Genomic DNA, 18,803 nt, shown 5'->3' with positions numbered 1-18,803 from the left:
TCTAGATACTTTTCAAGGAAGAATAACTGAAGGATAAGATACTTTTTTTGTAATCATGTGATGCTTACATAAAATGACGATATCTGTGTTTGGCTTGAGTTCTAGAAAAAGGGTATAAATATTTTGTATCCACCTAATAAAGATGAGAAAGATCATTCTGATGCAACCTTGAGCCTGTGTCATTTATCTCTCCCGAGTATACTCACACTTTTATCTGATTTGGACCCCAGAAGATCATAGAAGTAGGGGTTTTGCCCTAACAGAGGTGTTTGCCTGCCGCAAGGGGGACACCCTTATTGGATAACTAAAAATATAAAGTAAGCAAATATCATATTCAGTACCAGAGTGCTAGAGTTATAATTTAAAGTAGTGTTGAGCGGCATGTCCCATATTCGAATTCGCGAAATTTCTAGAATATTCGAAAGAATATTCGTAAAATATTCGTGAATATTCGAATTCGTTATTATTTCGCATATGCGATAATTCGAATTTTCGCATCACATAATACATATTATGCGATACATTTAACACTCTAACCCGACAAGCATCACTTCACTGTGTTGTCAAAATATACCATCGGATCTAGGTTTTCCGTACGTTAGTGAAAACTCAGTTCCGATGGTATATTTTAACTAACTAGGGTTAATAGTATTTTTCAAAAATTTGCCTATTAGCTGGCTGTTAGATAATTTGCCTATTCGCTATATTCGTTTATTCGCTACATAACCACCTAAAATATGAAGTGTGATGAGATTGTTCGCGCGCACGTGCGTGTGCATTATAGGCGTGGTTTATCGTGAGTACGTCAGGGTCAATCAATAGCATTTTTCAAATATTCGCCCAACCGCTGCCTGTTAGATAATTTGCCTATTCGATATAATCGCTTATTCTCTCTATTTGTTTATTCGCTACATACACCACCTAAGTCAGTGTGTTGAGATTGTGCACGCGCACCTGCGCGCGCATCATAGGCGTGGTTTATCGCGAGTACGTCAACTCCATTTTAAGAGTGAATCTTCAACTCCTGACAAGAGAAAATGGTGGGCACAAGATTCCATGACGAAGAGGATGAACTCCTGCTAACCGTAAGTACAACACTTCATGTCATAACATTTTGAATGCATGTTCGCACCATATCTGTATAGTATAGTAATTATTAAGCAATAGTATGTTTACATATTCGCGCATGTGCAGTTATGCACATATATATGCGCACTAAATATAACTTTATTTTTAATCATGTCTGATTAGATAATCATCATTGTTGTAATAAGTATTGTTTTGACATCACAGCACTTTGTAAGAAGTATGTATGTATGTATGGACAGCAAAGAAATATCATGCACATTGCATATACATTTTCCTGCCACACACTGCATACCACACAGTGCATACCACACACAAACACATAGTGCCAGATTTATCATTACTCTGACAGCTCACTCCACTTTCACAAATGTCTAAAGTCAGTTTTAGCCAATTCAGATTTATGATCATCCCTTTTTACGGTAGCAGTTTATCCGTCAGTAAGCAGCTTTACAAAAGTTGCACGTCCTTACGAAAAAGTTGCATGTTCTATTAAAAACTCTCATAAGATAAGCATGGTCCTCACTGGAGTGAACTAGCGCATTTTATTTTTTTTTGCAACTTTTTAAATTGTTCCAATAGTAAATGTGTCTAGAGATTCATCTACATAAGAAAACACGTCCACTTTCATAAAACTGGCGAGCATAGTGCAGAGCAGGACAAACTCGCAAATTTGTGCGCAGTTTTAGCGTTTGCTCATTTTCTTGCGACTTTTTCACTCCATTATTCTGACTTGAGCTAATGATAAATCTGGCCCCATGTCTTATTGGTCTGGAGAAAAATTAAAAATTTCTTCCTGCCATTATTTGCTGGTTCATTTAGCGTTACCCAGGGTGCACCCCATATCGTACCGTCGCTTCACTAGACAGGTACATATCAGCTTAGCTGGCCAATATCCGATTGCTCAGACCCCACCCACATACAATCGCAATACAATCCGATCTTATAATGTGAACATTATGCGCATATATCTGCGCACTAAATATAACTTTATTTTTAATCATGTCTGATTAGATAATCATCATTGTTGTAATAAGTATTGTTTTGACATCACAGCACTTTGTAAGAAGTATGTATGTATGTATGTATGGACAGCAAAGAAATATCATGCACATTGCATATACATTTTCCTGCCACACACTGCATACCACACACTGCATACCACACACTGCATACCACACACAAACACATAGTGCCAGATTTATCATTACTCCGACAGCTCACTCCACTTTCACAAATGTCTAAAGTCAGCTTTAGCCAATTCAGATTTATGATCATCCCTTTTTACGGTAGCAGTTTATCCGTCAGTAAGCAGCTTTACAAAATTCGCACGTCCTTACGAAAAAGTTGCATGTTCTATTAAAAACTCTCATAAGATAAGCATGGTCCTCACTGGAGTGAACTAGCGCATTTTTTTTTTGCAACTTTTTAAATTGTTCCAATAGTAAATGTGTCTAGAGATTCATCTACATAAGAAAACACGTCCACTTTCATAAAACTGGCGAGCATAGTGCAGAGCAGGAGAAACTCGCAAATTTGTGCGCTGTTTTAGCGTTTGTTCATTTTCTTGCGACTTTTTCACTCCATTATTCTGACTTGAGCTAATGATAAATCTGGCCCCATGTCTTATTGGTCTGGAGAAAATATAAAAATGTCTTCCTGCCATTATTTGCTGGTTCATTTAGCGTTACCCAGGGTGCACCCCATATCGTACCGTCGCTTCACTAGACAGGTACATATCAGCTCAGCTGGCCAATATCCGATTGCTCAGACCCCAGCCACATACAATCGCAATACAATCCGATCTTATAACGTGAACATTAAATATAATATTTCCACCTTCTAACAAATACTTTTTGCTGTGTTTTGGATGATATTTATTAATAATCCTTGTATTTCCTAAATTTTGTAATACATGTTTGCATCTTTATCCTGCAGCGCATGTTGAAGAAGGGTTATGACCGGACCCGGAAGCAGGCCGAGAAGAGGGCGATTGTCGTGGGGGTCGTCAAGGCCTTACAAAAAAAATTTGGGCGGACCCACGACAAAATTCAAATTGTAAAAAAATGGTCAGACCTGAAAAGGAGACACCCGGACTGGGTCAAAGAGCTCAGTGAGAGAGTCTGCCCAGGTACTTTTTTTTTTTTTTATCACCCGTTACAAATTATTACTTATTTTTACCTGTTGTGAAACATAGCAAATCATCCCTTTACCTCATATATCTCTATCTCGCTGTGAGTGTATATATATATATATATATATATATCCACACAGTGCGGTAGTGATGTATGATGTAACCGGCTGATTTTGTACTTTGCACACACACACACACACACACACACACACACACATAATAATAAATATATGTGTGTGTGTGTGTTTATATCTAGATAAACAGCAATCATCAATCTGTATTAGGGCTGTTTCACACGAGCAGATGCCGTGCGTGACATCCGCTACGTGAATGACAGCCAAGACCCGATTCACAAGTGCTCAATTTCATAATTTATTTTTCTGAACTGACTTGAGGACCCATTCATCTCTAAGGGGGCCGCACGATGTGCGTCCCGTCTCCAGAAAAGCGGACCCGCACTTCTGGGTCCACATTTCAGTTCTTAAAAAAAAAAAAAAAAGAATGAATATATTTTTGCACTAAATATAACTTTGTCTTTTATGATGTCTGATTAGATATTCATCATTGTTGTAATAAGTACCCTAGACAGGTACATATCAGCCCAGCTGGCCAATGTCCGATTGATCAGACCCCACACACAATCGCAATACAATCCGATCTTATAACGTGAACATTAAATATAATATTTACACCTTCTAACAAATACTTTTTGCTGTATTTCTGATGATATTTATTAATAATCTTTGTATTATTGTCCTCAATTGAGGCCAAGAATAGTCATATTATATTATTGACATTGACGTGCGGTCTTCAAAATGCGTCACGCACATTGCCGGTGTCCTTTTTTTTTTTTTGTGTGTGGGTGGATATGAAAAAGACATTACGGACGTTTAAATTGAGCCTAAATCCAAATGTTGTGTTATTTCAGGGCTTCCAGCGCCAACGGTCCGCCGCCGTCTAACCACGGCAGATTTGGATGTAGTGGAGGTCTCCACAGAGGAGGATGAGCAGGCGGGCCCCTCCCACAGTCCTCGAGGTGCCACCAACCCACCTGATGTGGGGATTGTTGTGGAGGTGTCAGACGAGCCCGGACCCTCTCAAGGGCCAAAAACATCTGGCCCAGCTCCTGCTAAGGAGGAGATCGCCACCCCAGCTCCTGAAGAAGAGGATGAGGCGTTGGTTACCACCCCACACCAGGAGGGTAAATATGTGCACACATCATTGTAATTATGTATACATCACATATTTAGAAACATTAACCCTCAGTACCCCATGCCCATTTCTACTTTAACGCTAATTAAACATTTTTCTTAAATATTAAACGGTATCTATGTTTGTGCTAATAACTTTAAAACGAGTTTACTGTTCACGGGCATAGTTCTATCTTATCGTTACACATTGTACTTCATGACAGTGGTAAAATTTAGTAAAAATTTTAGTGGCATCTTTGTTAAAGAAGTAACTAATCAAAAAAAATATTAGAAATAAAATTATATAATCAAAATAAAAATTTCAATTGATGCTACAATATAGATTAATAGAGATTAAATAAATGTATAAATTTACAATCGCCATATGCATATATCATGTTTATATAATTTATTAACAGAAATATAATTCAATAACAGTTTGGTTATGCAGTCACTTTTTGAGGCCTACATAGTGTCAGCGACAAATAAATAACCCCATTTCAGAAACCACACACCCTCTATTTAATCCAAATTTATCCTATAAAGTCTGTTAACGATTTAATTGTCCAACGGTAATCTATTAAAATGTTTAAAAAATTAAAATAATTTGAACAAATTATAAATTACGAACTATTTTATTTGAAAACATTGTAGTGTTTAAATCATAAAAAAATCTTAAACGTATTACAAACAATATGTATATTTACAAACAGTTGTGCACAAAACCCTTAACTTTGGTCGCACAGCAGGCTTCAGACTGCAAGGAGCAGAATATGGCTTTAGGCTAAAGGATTTAAATTAATGGTAATTGGGAGCTATGTCACATGTTAAGAGAAGACACCCTTATGTGACCCTAGAGTTGAAAACAAAACAAAGTTATTCAATTAGGCAAACTACACCCCTCAATGAATATGCTAAGCAATTAGATCAATCCGCAATTTTACATAATGAGCCAACGATTGTCTTCTAGAAAAAAACATTCAAATTGACAAAAAAAAATAATGAATTTACACACTTTTTTTTATTAAATAAGTGGTTACAGGACTAAATGCAACCTGGAGGAATAATCTTAAAACATAACATTTAATGTCTTTGCTATTTAAAAATCCTTGATACTATGTGCGAAAAAGAAAATTAAATATAATGAGATGAACACGGTATAGGACCATTAATGGCTAAGGCCCATGGTCATCTCAGTATATTGATAATAAATTGAAGTGCGCGGCGGCACTGAGAGGGTAACCAGTGTGTCCTACCGGTACCCAGGGAAGGTTGTCGGCTGCTTCAGCACACGATATTCCGGTAGTCGTTCTTCCTGTATGGATGGTCGGATGAATCAATAGGGAGATAGCAACCGGCTGACAGTCTAACACATGTGTGTAGGGTCCCTAGGGAAATCCTATGGCTGTCTAACCAATACCCTAAAAACTAGATGTGTGGTAGCGACCTGACCACAGGGCACTCGTCCTTGAAAGGACGACCCTGTCTGGAACCTTTCCCTGACTCTAATAACTATATGTCCCTAAATATCCATGAGCATTGTCCCTACACGCATGTTTCACTGCCAGGACATTAGGCAGTTCATCAGGGGAGATGATATAATAGTAAAGCAGGTCAATCCCAGATAAAGTGGTAAAACCTGATGACCAGAAATGACACAGTCAGTCAAAGTGGTCAGTAGGTGCACGAGGATGATCGGCTCCTATGTGGGCTACCCCATAGATAGGGGGTTAGGAATAATGCAGTAAACCGATGTGTGTAGCTGCATATGGGACGCCAACTAACCTGGCGTTCACTCCTTATTTAAATAGCCCAGTTCCCGCTGCTGATGACGTCAGTAACAGATGTCAGGTGGCGCAGCGCTCGCCCGCACGTAAGCGTCGCGCATGCGCACAACACAGAGTTGAAACGAGGCTTGGGGCGCAGGACAAGTGCCTGATGCGAAATGCACTTCTGCGCATGCGCGAACTCGCATCAGATATCGCGAGATCGCGGAAGCTAATGCCAACAACGAGAGAAGTTGGAGGCGACTCAGGTATTTGATGCTTCACAGTCTGCATATGATGTACCTACGATCGGACAATCATAGGTACAACTAAGTATATTAAACCACAATCGGCTCTAATTTATAGATATTTGGGGCTATTCTTCCCATGTGGGATCGGAACAGCTGACGGATAGTAAAACAAGAGTTCTTACGACAGGCAGCAGACCTCCGGCAAAGATTTAGGGCCAGGGGTTACCCTGATAAGGTACTGAGAGGAGCATTTCAGAGGGCGAAAAATACCCCAAGAGAGACACTACTTACCCCAAAGACTAAACAAGAAAGTGACAGAAAAGTGAGGTTTATTACAACTTTTGACGGTTCCGCAAAGGAATCAAAAGAGATTTTAAAACGACACTGGCCCATTTTACTTATGGACCCAGATGTCCGGGAAGTCCTGCATGAACACCCACAGGTGACTTTTAGAAAGGGACAAAGTCTCAAAGATTTATTGGTGCATAGCCATCTTGCACCACCGGTAAAGCCCAATATGTGGCTTGGACGTCGGCCTGTGGGCTGTTTCAGATGCAGTGGGTGTGTGGCCTGTGGTAATATCAGCCCAGGAAAAACTTTTTACAGTACAAACCTTAAACGTAACTTTGAGATTAAAGACTTCATCTCATGCAGAACTGTTGGGGTGATATATAAAATCACTTGTGTTTGCCACATGGAGTATATTGGAAAAACAAAGCGCGAGTTGCGTAGACGCATTGGTGAGCATCTCCTAGATATTGATAAGCGTCGCGATACTCCAGTGGCACGACATGTCTGTGACCTACACCAAGGCAATCCCAAGGTCATTAAGGTTATGGGCATAGAGACCGTCAGCCCCCCCAAAAGAGGCGGCGATTGGGATAAAATCCTTCTACAGCGTGAGACACGGTGGATATTTCTCTTAAAAACTGTCACACCTAACGGTCTCAATGAACAGTTGAATTACAGCTGTTTTTTGTAGACTGACATTTTTTGAGGGTCTATGCCACTGTTACCACCGCCTCTTTGACAGCAGCTATAATGTACTAGCCATTATCCACTTATTCTTGCCACTTTCTGTTATCTTAGAAATACCTGAGACACCCCTTTCTAACTTATGTGTGTAGTTTGAACACCCATTCGATAACAATCAATTGTACCACAATTTTGCAATATCAGGTTATAGGTCATTTACTTATATTGACCAAGAGCCTATATGAGATATTATCTTATCTCCTGTGACCATCTTCTATGACCAGTTACTGTGCTTTTTTTACTATCCGTCAGCTGTTCCGATCCCACATGGGAAGAATAGCCCCAAATATCTATAAATTAGAGCCGATTGTGGTTTAACCACTTCAGCCCCGCTAGGTGAAACCCCCTTCATGACCAGGCCACTTTTTACACTTCGGCACTACACTCCTTTCACCGTTTATCGCTCGGTCATGCAACTTACCACCCAAATGAATTTTACCTCCTTTTCTTCTCACTAATGGAGCTTTCATTTGGTGGTATTTTATTGCTGCTGAAATTTTTACTTTTTTTGTTATTAATCAAAATGTAACGATTTTTTTGCAAAAAAATGACATTTTTCACTTTCAGCTGTGAAATTTTGCAAAAAAAAACGACATCCATATATAAATTTTTCGCTAAATTTATAGTTCTACATGTCTTTGATAAAAAAAAAATGTTTGGGCAAAAAAAAAAATGGTTTGGGTAAAAGTTATAGCATTTACAAACTATGGTACAAAAATGTGAATTTCCGCTTTTTGAAACGGCTCTGATTTTCTGAGCACCTGTCATGTTTCCTGAGGTTCTACAATGCCCAAACAGTAGAAAAACCCCACAAATGACCCCATTTCGGAAAGTAGACACCCTAAGGTATTCGCTGATGGGCATAGTGAGTTCATAGAACTTTTTATTTTTTGTCACAAGTTAGCGGAAAATGATGATGATTTTATTTTTTCTTTTTTTTCTTACAAAGTCTCATATTCCACTAACTTGCGACAAAAAATAAAAAATTCTAGGAACTCACCATGCCCCTCACGGAATACCTTGGGGTGTCTTCTTTCCAAAATGGGGTCACTTGTGGGGTAGTTATACTGCCCTGGCAATTTAGGGGCCCAAATGTGTGAGAAGAACTTTGCAATCAAAATGTGTAAGAAATGACCGGTGAAATCCGAAAGGTGCACTTTGGAATATGCGCCCCTTTGCCCACCTTGGCAGCAAAAAAGTGTCACACATGTGGTATCGCCGTACTCAGGAGAAGTTGGGGAATGTGTTTTGGGGTGTCATTTTACATATACCCATGCTGGGTGAGAGAAATATCTTGGCAAAAGACAACTTTTCCCATTTTTTTATACAAAGTTGGCATTTGACCAAGATATTTTTCTCACCCAGCATGGGTATATGTAAAATGACACCCCAAAACACATTCCCCAACTTCTCCTGAGTACGGCGATACCAGATGTGTCACACTTTTTTGCTGCCAAGGTGGGCAAAGGGGCACATATTCCAAAGTGCACCTTTCGGATTTTGCAGGGCATTTTTTACACATTTTGATTGCAAGGTACTTCTCACACATTTGGGCCCCTAAATTGCCAGGGCAGTATAACTACGCCACAAGTGACCCCATTTTGGAAAGAAGACACCCTAAGGTATTCCGTGAGGGGCATGGCGAGTTCCTCGAATTTTTTATTTTTTGTCACAAGTTAGCGGAAAATGATGATTTTTTTTTTTTCTCTTTTTTCCTTACAAAGTCTCATATTCCACTAACTTGCGTCAAAAAATAAAAAATTCTAGGAACTCGCCATGCCCCTCACGGAATACCTTGGGGTGTCTTCTTTCCAAAATGGGGTCACTTGTGGCGTAGTTATACTGCCCTGGCAATTTAGGGGCCCAAATGTGTGAGAAGAACTTTGCAATCAAAATGTGTAAAAAATGACCGGTGAAATCCGAAAGGTGCACTTTGGAATATGTGCCCCTTTGCCCACCTTGGCATTAAAAAAGTGTCACACATCTGGTATCGCCGTACTCAGGAGAAGTTGGGGAATGTGTTTTGGGCTGTCATTTTACATATACCCATGCTGGGTGAGAGAAATATCTTGGCAAAAGACAACTTTTCCCATTTTTTTATACAAAGTTGGCATTTGACCAAGATATTTTTCTCACCCAGCATGGGTATATGTAAAATGACACCCCAAAACACATTGCCCAACTTCTCCTGAGTACGGCGATACCAGATGTGTCACACTTTTTTGCTGCCAAGGTGGGCAAAGGGGCACATATTCCAAAGTGCACCTTTCGGATTTTGCAGGGCATTTTTTACACATTTTGATTGCAAAGTTCTTCTCACACATTTGGGCCCCTAAATTGCCAGGGCAGTATAACTACCCCACAAGTGACCCCATTTTGGAAAGAAGACACCCCAAGGTATTCCGTGAGGGGCATGGCGAGTTCCTAGAATTTTTTATTTTTTGTCGCAAGTTAGTGGAATATGAGACTTTGTAAGGAAAAAGAAAAAAAAAGAAAAATCATCATTTTCCGCTAAATTGTGACAAAAAATAAAAAATTCTAGGAACTCGCCGTGCCCCCCACGGAATACCTTGGAGTGTCTTCTTTCCAAAATGGGGTCACTTGTGGCGTAGTTATACTGCCCTGGCAATTTAGGGGCCCAAATGTGTAAGAAGTACCTTGAAATCAAAATGTGTAAAAAATGGCCTGCGAAATCCGAAAGGTGCCCCTTTGCCCACCTTGGCTGCAAAAAAGTGTGACACATCTGGTATCGCCGTACTCAGGAGAAGTTGGGGAATGTGTTTTGGGGGGTCATTTTACATATACCCATGCCGGGTGAGAGAAATATCTTGGCAAAAGACAACTTTTCCCATTTTTTTATACAAAGTTGGCATTTGACCAAGATATTTTTCTCACCCAGCATGGGTATATGTAAAATGACACCCCAAAACACATTCCCCAACTTCTCCTGAGTACGGCGATACCACATGTGTGACACTTTTTTGCAGCCTAGATGCGCAAAGGGGCCCAAATTCCTTTTAGGAGGGCATTTTTAGACATTTGGATCCCAGACTTCTTCTCACACTTTCGGGCCCCTAAAAAGCCAGGGCAGTATAAATACCCCACATGTGACCCCACTTTGGAAAGAAGACACCCCAAGGTATTCAATGAGGGGCATGGCGAGTTCCTAGAATTTTTTATTTTTTTGCATAAGTTAGCGGATATTGATTTTTTTTGATTTTTTTCTCACAAAGTCTCACTTTCCGCTAACTTAGGACAAAAATTTCAATCTTTCATGGACTCAATATGCCCCTCACGGAATACCTTGGGGTGTCTTCTTTCCGAAATGGGGTCACATGTGGGGTATTTATACTGCCCTGGCTTTTTAGGGGCCCTAAAGCGTGAGAAGAAGTCTGGAATATAAATGTCTAAAAATGTTTACGCATTTGGATTCCGTGAGGGGTATGGTGCGTCCATGTGAGATTTTATTTTTTGGCACAAGTTAGTGGAATATGAGACTTTGTAAGAAAAAACAAAAACAAACAAAAAATGTCCGCTAACTTGTGCCCAAAAAAATGGCTGAATGGAGCCTTACCAGGGGGGGGAGTGATCAATGACAGGGGGGTGATCAATGACAGGGGGGTGATCACCCATATAGACTCCCTGATCACCCCCCTGTCATTGATCACCCCCCCTGTAAGGCTCCATTCAGACATCCGCATGATTTTTTACGGATCCATGGATACATGGATCGGATCCACAGAACGCATGCGGACGTCTGAATGGAGCCTTACAGGGGGGTTATCAATGACAGGGGGTGATCAGGGTAATCAGGGTGATCACCCCCCTGTCACTGATCACCCCCCCTGTAAGGCTCCATTCAGACGTCCGCATGATTTTTTACGGATCCATGGATACATGGATCGGATCCACAAAACGCATGCGGACGTCTGAATGGAGCCTTACAGGGGGGTTATCAATGACAGGGGGTGATCAGGGTGATCACCCCCCTGTCACTGATCACCCCCCCCTGTAAGGCTCCATTCAGACATCCGCATGATTTTTTACGGATCCATGGATACATGGATCGGATCCACAGAACGCATGCGGACGTCTGAATGGAGCCTTACAGGAGGGGTTATCAATGACAGGGGGTGATCAAGGTAATCAGGGTGATCACCCCCCTGTCACTGATCACCCCCCCTGTAAGGCTCCATTCAGACGTCCGCATGATTTTTACGGATCCATGGATACATGGATCGGATCCGTAAAAATCATGCGGACGTCTGAATGGAGCCTGACAGGGGGGTGATCAATGACAGGGGGGTGATCAATGACAGGGGGGTGATCAATGACAGGGGGTGATCAGGGAGTGTATATGGGTGATCACCCACCTGTCATTGATCACCCCCCTGTAAGGCTCCATTCAGACGTCCGCATGATTTTTACGGATCCATGGATCGGATCCGTAAAAATCATGCGGACGTCTGAATGGAGCCTTACAGGGGGGTGATCAATGACAGGGGGTGATCAGGGAGTGTATATGGGTGATCACCCGCCTGTCATTGATCACCCCCCTGTAAGGCTCCATTCAGACGTCCGCATGATTTTTACGGATCCATGGATACATGGATCGGATCCGTAAAAATCATGCGGACGTCTGAATGGAGCCTTACAGGGGGGTGATCAATGACAGGGGGGGGGTGATCAATGACAGGGGGTGATCAGGGAGTGTATATGGGTGATCACCCGCCTGTCATTGATCACCCCCCTGTAAGGCTCCATTCAGACGTCCGCATGATTTTTACGGATCCATGGATACATGGATCGGATCCGTAAAAATCATGCGGACGTCTGAACGGAGCCTGACAGGGGGGTGATCAATGACAGGGCGGTGATCAATGACAGGGGGGTGATCAGGGAGTTTATATGGGGTGATCAGGGGTTTATAAGGGGTTAATAAGTGACGGGGGGGTGGGGGGGGGGTGTAGTGTAGTGTAGTGTGGTGTTTGGTGGGACTGTACTGACCTACCTGAGTCCTCTGGTGGTCGATCCTAACAAAAGGGACCACCAGAGGACCAGGTAGGAGGTATATTAGACGCTGTTATGAAAACAGCGTCTAATATACCTGTTAGGGGTTAAAAAATTCGGATCTCCAGCCTGCCAGCGAGCGATCGCCGCTGGCAGGCTGGAGATCCACTCGCTTACCTTCCGTTCCTGTGAGCGCGCGCGCCTGTGTGCGCGCGTTCACAGGAAATCTCGGCTCTCGCGGGAGGACGCGTATATGCGTCCACCCAGAAGAGCAGGGCCGCCGGCAGGACGCAATCCTGCGTACGGCGGTCCTGTAGTGGTTAATATGCTTAGTTGTACCTATGATTGTCCGATCGTAGGTACATCATATGCAGACTGTGAAGCATCAAATACCTGAGTCGCCTCCAACTTCTCTCGTTGTTGGCATTAGCTTCCGCGATCTCGCGATATCTGATGCGAGTTCGCGCATGCGCAGAAGTGCATTTCGCATCAGGCACTTGTCCTGCGCCCCAAGCCTCGTTTCAACTCTGTGTTGTGCGCATGCGCGACGCTTACGTGCGGGCGAGCGCTGCGCCACCTGACGTCTGTTACTGACGTCATCAGCAGCGGGAACTGGGCTATTTAAATAAGGAGTGAACGCCAGGTTAGTTGGCGTCCCATATGCAGCTACACACATCGGTTTACTGCATTATTCCTAACCCCCTATCTATGGGGTAGCCCACATAGGAGCCGATCATCCTCGTGCACCTACTGACCACTTTGACTGACTGTGTCATTTCTGGTCATCAGGTTTTACCACTTTATCTGGGATTGACCTGCTTTACTATTATATCATCTCCCCTGATGAACTGCCTAATGTCCTGGCAGTGAAACATGCGTGTAGGGACAATGCTCATGCATATTTAGGGACATATAGTTATTAGAGTCAGGGAAAGGTTCCAGACAGGGTCGTCCTTTCAAGGACGAGTGCCCTGTGGTCAGGTCGCTACCACACATCTAGTTTTTAGGGTATTGGTTAGACAGCCATAGGATTTCCCTAGGGACCCTACACACATGTGTTAGACTGTCAGCCGGTTGCTATCTCCCTATTGATTCATCCGACCATCCATACAGGAAGAACGACTACCGGAATATCGTGTGCTGAAGCAGCCGACAACCTTCCCTGGGTACCGGTAGGACACACTGGTTACCCTCTCAGTGCCGCCGCGCACTTCAATTTATTATCAATATACTGAGATGACCATGGGCCTTAGCCATTAATGGTCCTATACCGTGTTCATCTCATTATATTTAATTTTCTTTTTCGCACATAGTATCAAGGATTTTTAAATAGCAAAGACATTAAATGTTATGTTTTAAGATTATTCCTCCAGAGTGACAACTATATCCCGGATAATCTAGAAGGCAGATACATCTCGATCTGACCTCCTTAACCATTTATGAATTAGGACTAAATGCAACCCACATTTAGTTCCACTTTTAGCATATAATTCACCTGAACACCACCACATATGTTAATTTATTTAATTGGCTGTAGAGGTGTAACAGCCAATATCAGCGCTTGCAGGGGAACAAAACACTGGTGTCCCCTGCTTCACCTCTAAGGCAACAGGTGCTGTCGTACAGTCTTTTTTAGCATTTGTCACCTCCACATGACACCTACTTACCCCCCCCCCCCCTTCAGCTACGTAGCAGCAATGCTTATGTCTTTAAAATACGTCCAATAGGAGAGATCTAGACAGCAGGTGTTTGACAAATACCTGAAAAGGCCTTATTTTATATAATTGGCTAGCTGCTCTGGACTAGTAGATCAGCTATTAGACCACGGTTAATGAGCCATTTTGTCCCCAGGGCAAATATTTTATATTTGGCACAAAAATAGTACGGAGCAATTTTGAAAGTCATGAAACACTGCACCCTACAATTATATAGCAGGCGATGAAGATCATAAAAGTAACAATAATAATGGGACAACAAAAACCACAGTAATATCAAACAACAGACATGCACAATAACTCTTTAATCTACATAAACTAATATTATATAACACAACAAATTTAATTTAAAACTACTAAAATGTCACTAAATAATCTAATATATAACTACATTTATTATGGTATACTTTAAAAATGACACTCAAATTATCTGCACTCAACTACGTACTACACAAAATTCAATAAATGACTTATTGTTAATTGATATATTTATCTCTTGTGTTTTCATAACAGTAATCAAGAAAATTTCTGCTAAAATTGCTCTAATGCAAAAGAGGCATGGGAAAATCAGGCAATTAAGAGCCCTCATTCAAAAATCCTAAAGAATGCTGCAGGAATTTGAATGCCAATATCGGGAGGACCTGAAGGAGCTCGCAAGCCTGCAGGAAGAACTGCAAAAGTTCCCTTAATTTTATTCTAATTTTTTTGTTATTAAAAAAGTTTTCTTAAGTTATATTGATTCCATACTTTTTTTTTCTATAAGGTTATGTTTTTGTATAATTTTAACTGCAGACTTATCAGTAAAGGAGCCTTTAGTCCACGTTGAAAGTCAGCAGGGTTCGGACAGACAACAGCAGTAGGTACATCTTAATAGTGTAGTATAAGGCCTACACATAAATAAGTTTTTTCATGACAGCAGCAGCAGGTAGTGTTGTATTATGAGGCATATACATAACAAATCAACTTGATCAAGACAGCAGCAGCAGCAGGTAGAGCTATAGTATTCTAAGGGCTACAAGTCACCTTTAAATGTACAGCAGCAGGTATTTATAGTGTTTTATTATGAGGTATATACATAACAAATCAACTTGATCAGGACAGCAGCAGCAGTTATAGCTAACGCTATATTCTGAGGCATACAAGTCAGCTTCATCTGGACAGCAGCCGTTGGTAAAGTTAACATTGTAGGTTGATTTGTAAATTGAAAAATCAACTTTATCAGGACAGCTGATGGTGTTGTATAAGGACTTCACATAGATACAAAGGACAAACAACTAGCTTGACATAACTCTGTATGATCATGACAGACAGCATCTGCAGCTGGTAGATATTAACGGTCGAGTATAATCTCATCCTAACTCAGCAGGACATGCTGCAGTGGGTAATGTGTATTCTCAAAAGGCTGAATGCTAACTCGCCATGATCAGAACAGACAGCAGCAGAATCCACAGTAGCTAGATATTAACAGTGAATTATACGGCCTACACATAACTCTCAATGATCAGGACAATAGAAGAAGTCAATGCTAATGGTGGAGTATAATGACTACACAGAATTCTGAAGTATCAGGCCAAGATCAGCATGCAGTAGGTAAGTTAAAGTAGTATTCTAATTACTACACAAAGTTTGGCATAACTAAGCAGTACTAGAGAGTGTCAAGTTATTATATTTCAGCAGACAAAATTTTTTAACAGATGGGGATGTGGAAGACCGATTATAAAAGTATAAAAAAACAGATTGAACCCCCAAGTACAGCATGCGTATTCATCGCTTACATATACAATGTTGTCCTAATAAAATAAACTATCTAGATCAAAAAATTATAACAGTTCATTATTATTATATTTTATTGAAAAGGCCAATATAACATTGTACAATAAATCATTTATCAAAAAAAAAAAGACCGTTGCCCATCTTGGCTCGTATGATGAAAAGTGGGGTTGCAGCGAGTTGTCAGAACTATTGGGTATGAATAAAGTCCATAATTATAAGAGTATGGACATGAGCCTAAGGGACAACCATTTTTGTCTTATATTAAAAGGCAGAGTGATTTTTTTTTTTACTCTGAAATTGCTAACCTAAGGTTTACGATATGTACCAAAGTGTTTACATAAGTCTGTTTTTGTGAGAAGATGTCCCAAGGTCTAATGAAATGTAGTTGCCTAGCTAAGACAATGTATTTGAGTTCTGATGATTTTTAGTGAATAGAAAGACTCTAATCTTTCTTTGTGGTTTTATATGAATCAATTTATGAGTAGATTGATTTTATATTATCAATTTTAATAGGTGTGCTGAATATATAGTATATATATATATATAAGAGTATGGTCCTTATAGCTATATTCAGTATTAAGAGTAGAAACGAGGTACATATTCATCTGTCATTTTTAGAATCTCTCTCAGTGTAACACACAAATTAATTATTTCTTTCCTTGAGGTTTTCTTGAATGGAGAAATGTGGACACAGGTGATCATGAACAAACCCTGTCGCTTTCAAGAACAATGAATTGAGATAGCCCTGTTTATCTTGATTTAATTAGGTCTGGTCAAAAGATTTAAGGATAAACCAGGTGGTTGACGAAGTAAAAAAGCCATTGTCTATTCAAGATCTTCTCAAGGTTTTGTCTGAAACCTTAGATAACATTTATTGCTAGTATATTAGATAAGAGAAAGAAGTGAGTGGTTCGATTTTTGTATGGAATACTAGTGCCATCTAGTGTTAGGGTAAAATACTAGAGGGAGGTTATATTGATTATAAAGTGAGGTCACTAGTTAATGATAAAACTTGGCCAAGCCCTTTCTAAGATAGGATAAAAAGATGGTATGGGCTGACAGAAAGGATCGATCTCTAGAGCTCCCTGAACATCATCAAAAGACCAGATCCAGCCCTGACCACCTTTTCAGTCATTAGAGGCAGCCATCTTAGAACCATTGAAACTGATTTTTGCTAGCTGACATTTTGGTATAGTATAACCTTACCTATATTTTATAGGATAATTAATTAATATAATACATATCTATCCATATATCTATATCTATCTATATATATATATATATATATATATATATTCAATTAACCATACTTTGTGTATAGTATCTGTTTTGGAATAAGATTGAGGTGTACCTTCAGCATCATCCTAAAAATTAATCCAATACAGGGATATTGAAAATATACTAGTGAAAGCACGGTATTATCTCCAAGGAACTGAATTCAGTTCTAGACCAGTATGGTTGATAATATATATATATATATATATATATATATATATATATATATCTTTATATAGATAAAAGATAAACCAGATTTGGGTTTAAACAAACATTTGTCGGCTGAGAGAAATCAAGTACTAAATTGATTTTAAATATAATTGAGGGGTATTATTATAAGAAGGCATAGACTGTCAATCGGAGACAGCATAAATATTCCGACAGAGTCAGTTTAAAGATCTTCAGGAACCAGAAGCCATAATTGTTGCTCCTACCAGAGAGCTGATCAATCAGATTTACCTAGATGCTTGGAAATTTGCATACGGAACTGTCGTTCGTCCAGTTGTAATCTATGGAGGAACACAAACGTCTAATTCACTGCGCCAGATATTTTAAGGCTGCAACATCCTTTGTGCGGCACCTGGGAGGTTACTGTACGTTATTAACAAGGAGAAGATTGGGTTGAGCCAAGTGAAATACCTTGTTCTGTATGAAGCTGATCGTATGCTGGACATGGGTTTTATGGAAGATGTAAGAAAATTGTTGTCAAGTCAAGGAATGCTCTGAAGTCACCCCAGTAGCAGGACAGAACCTCCTGGGAGAAACCCACAGTCCTTCAACAGACAAGTAAGGAAATCCCAGGGAAAGATAAGTAACCCTGATGGGCAGATGCATTAGAACATAAAGCAAGAATCTAATACCTGAGGAAGATATATTTTACCAAGGATTTAAGCCACCATTTAGGCATCCGGGCCTTGGGATAGAAAGCCAGACAGGAGTTCTAAAAGAACAGTGTACGCTATTTCTGAGGAAAGGTACAACCTGTTTCTGAGTGCATTGTGAATTTACCCTCTGCGTATAACCAAGACCTAGAATCTGTTACGGTTTTGTGACGTATTGTGGCCGCGGTGGTCGCAGCTCGTCACAGGCTAAACTGCTGGAACTTTTACAACTCATACAATGGTTTTTGTGAAAACCAAAAAGATGGCGGATTTAATTGCAACATTTCTTTGTCAAGAAAAAATCCCCTGCACAAGCATTCACGGGGACAGAGAGCAAAGAGAGCGGGAGAAAGCTCTGGGCGACTTCCGCTCTGGACAGTGTCCTGTGATTGTTGCCACGTCTGTTGCTGCCAGAGGATTAGATATCGAGAACGTCCTTCATGTGATAAATTTTGACATCCCTGGCGATGTTGACGAATATGTTCACAGGATCGGCCGAACCGGACGCTGTGGCAACACTGGAAAAGCCATTTCTTTTTTTAATAAGATTGGTGATGACGAGCAAAAAATTGTCCGTGGACTAGTGAAAGTTTTAACCGATGCTCACCAGGAGGTACCTTGTGCCGGCATACATACATAATTCCTCTGGGAAGCCATCTTATATGCTTCTGGCATATATAAAAAAAC

The 18,803-nt window shown here is 40.6% G+C and overlaps 1 protein-coding gene across 1 annotated transcript; it reads left to right on the top strand.

Moving 5' to 3' along the window:
* The first annotated feature begins 704 nt into the window (after window positions 1–704).
* Window positions 705–14,837, top strand: LOC122939605. The gene is made up of 4 exons (XM_044295714.1): window positions 705–1,085; window positions 3,025–3,217; window positions 4,149–4,421; window positions 14,701–14,837. The coding sequence occupies exons 1-4, from the start codon at window positions 1,038–1,040 to the stop codon at window positions 14,787–14,789; spliced, it is 603 nt and encodes a 200-aa protein (XP_044151649.1). The 5' UTR covers window positions 705–1,037; the 3' UTR covers window positions 14,790–14,837.
* The last annotated feature ends 3,966 nt before the right edge of the window (window positions 14,838–18,803 follow it).

Source organism: Bufo gargarizans, chromosome 5 (assembly GCF_014858855.1).
Source record: "Bufo gargarizans isolate SCDJY-AF-19 chromosome 5, ASM1485885v1, whole genome shotgun sequence".
In the NCBI taxonomy this organism is placed as follows: domain Eukaryota; kingdom Metazoa; phylum Chordata; class Amphibia; order Anura; family Bufonidae; genus Bufo; species Bufo gargarizans.
This window is presented reverse-complemented; position numbering and strand designations above follow the sequence as displayed.

What these genes read in the sequence shown, in the direction of transcription:
- LOC122939605 (XM_044295714.1), top strand. Translation starts at nt 1,038, where the DNA reads ATGGTGGGCACAAGATTCCATGACGAAGAGGATGAACTCCTGCTAACC. An exon ending in CAGTGAGAGAGTCTGCCCAG is followed by an intron (nt 3,218 to 4,148) that starts GTACTTTTTTTT and finishes GTGTTATTTCAG; the next exon opens with GGCTTCCAGCGCCAACGGTC. An exon ending in TACCACCCCACACCAGGAGG is followed by an intron (nt 4,422 to 14,700) that starts GTAAATATGTGC and finishes TTTTCATAACAG; the next exon opens with TAATCAAGAAAATTTCTGCT.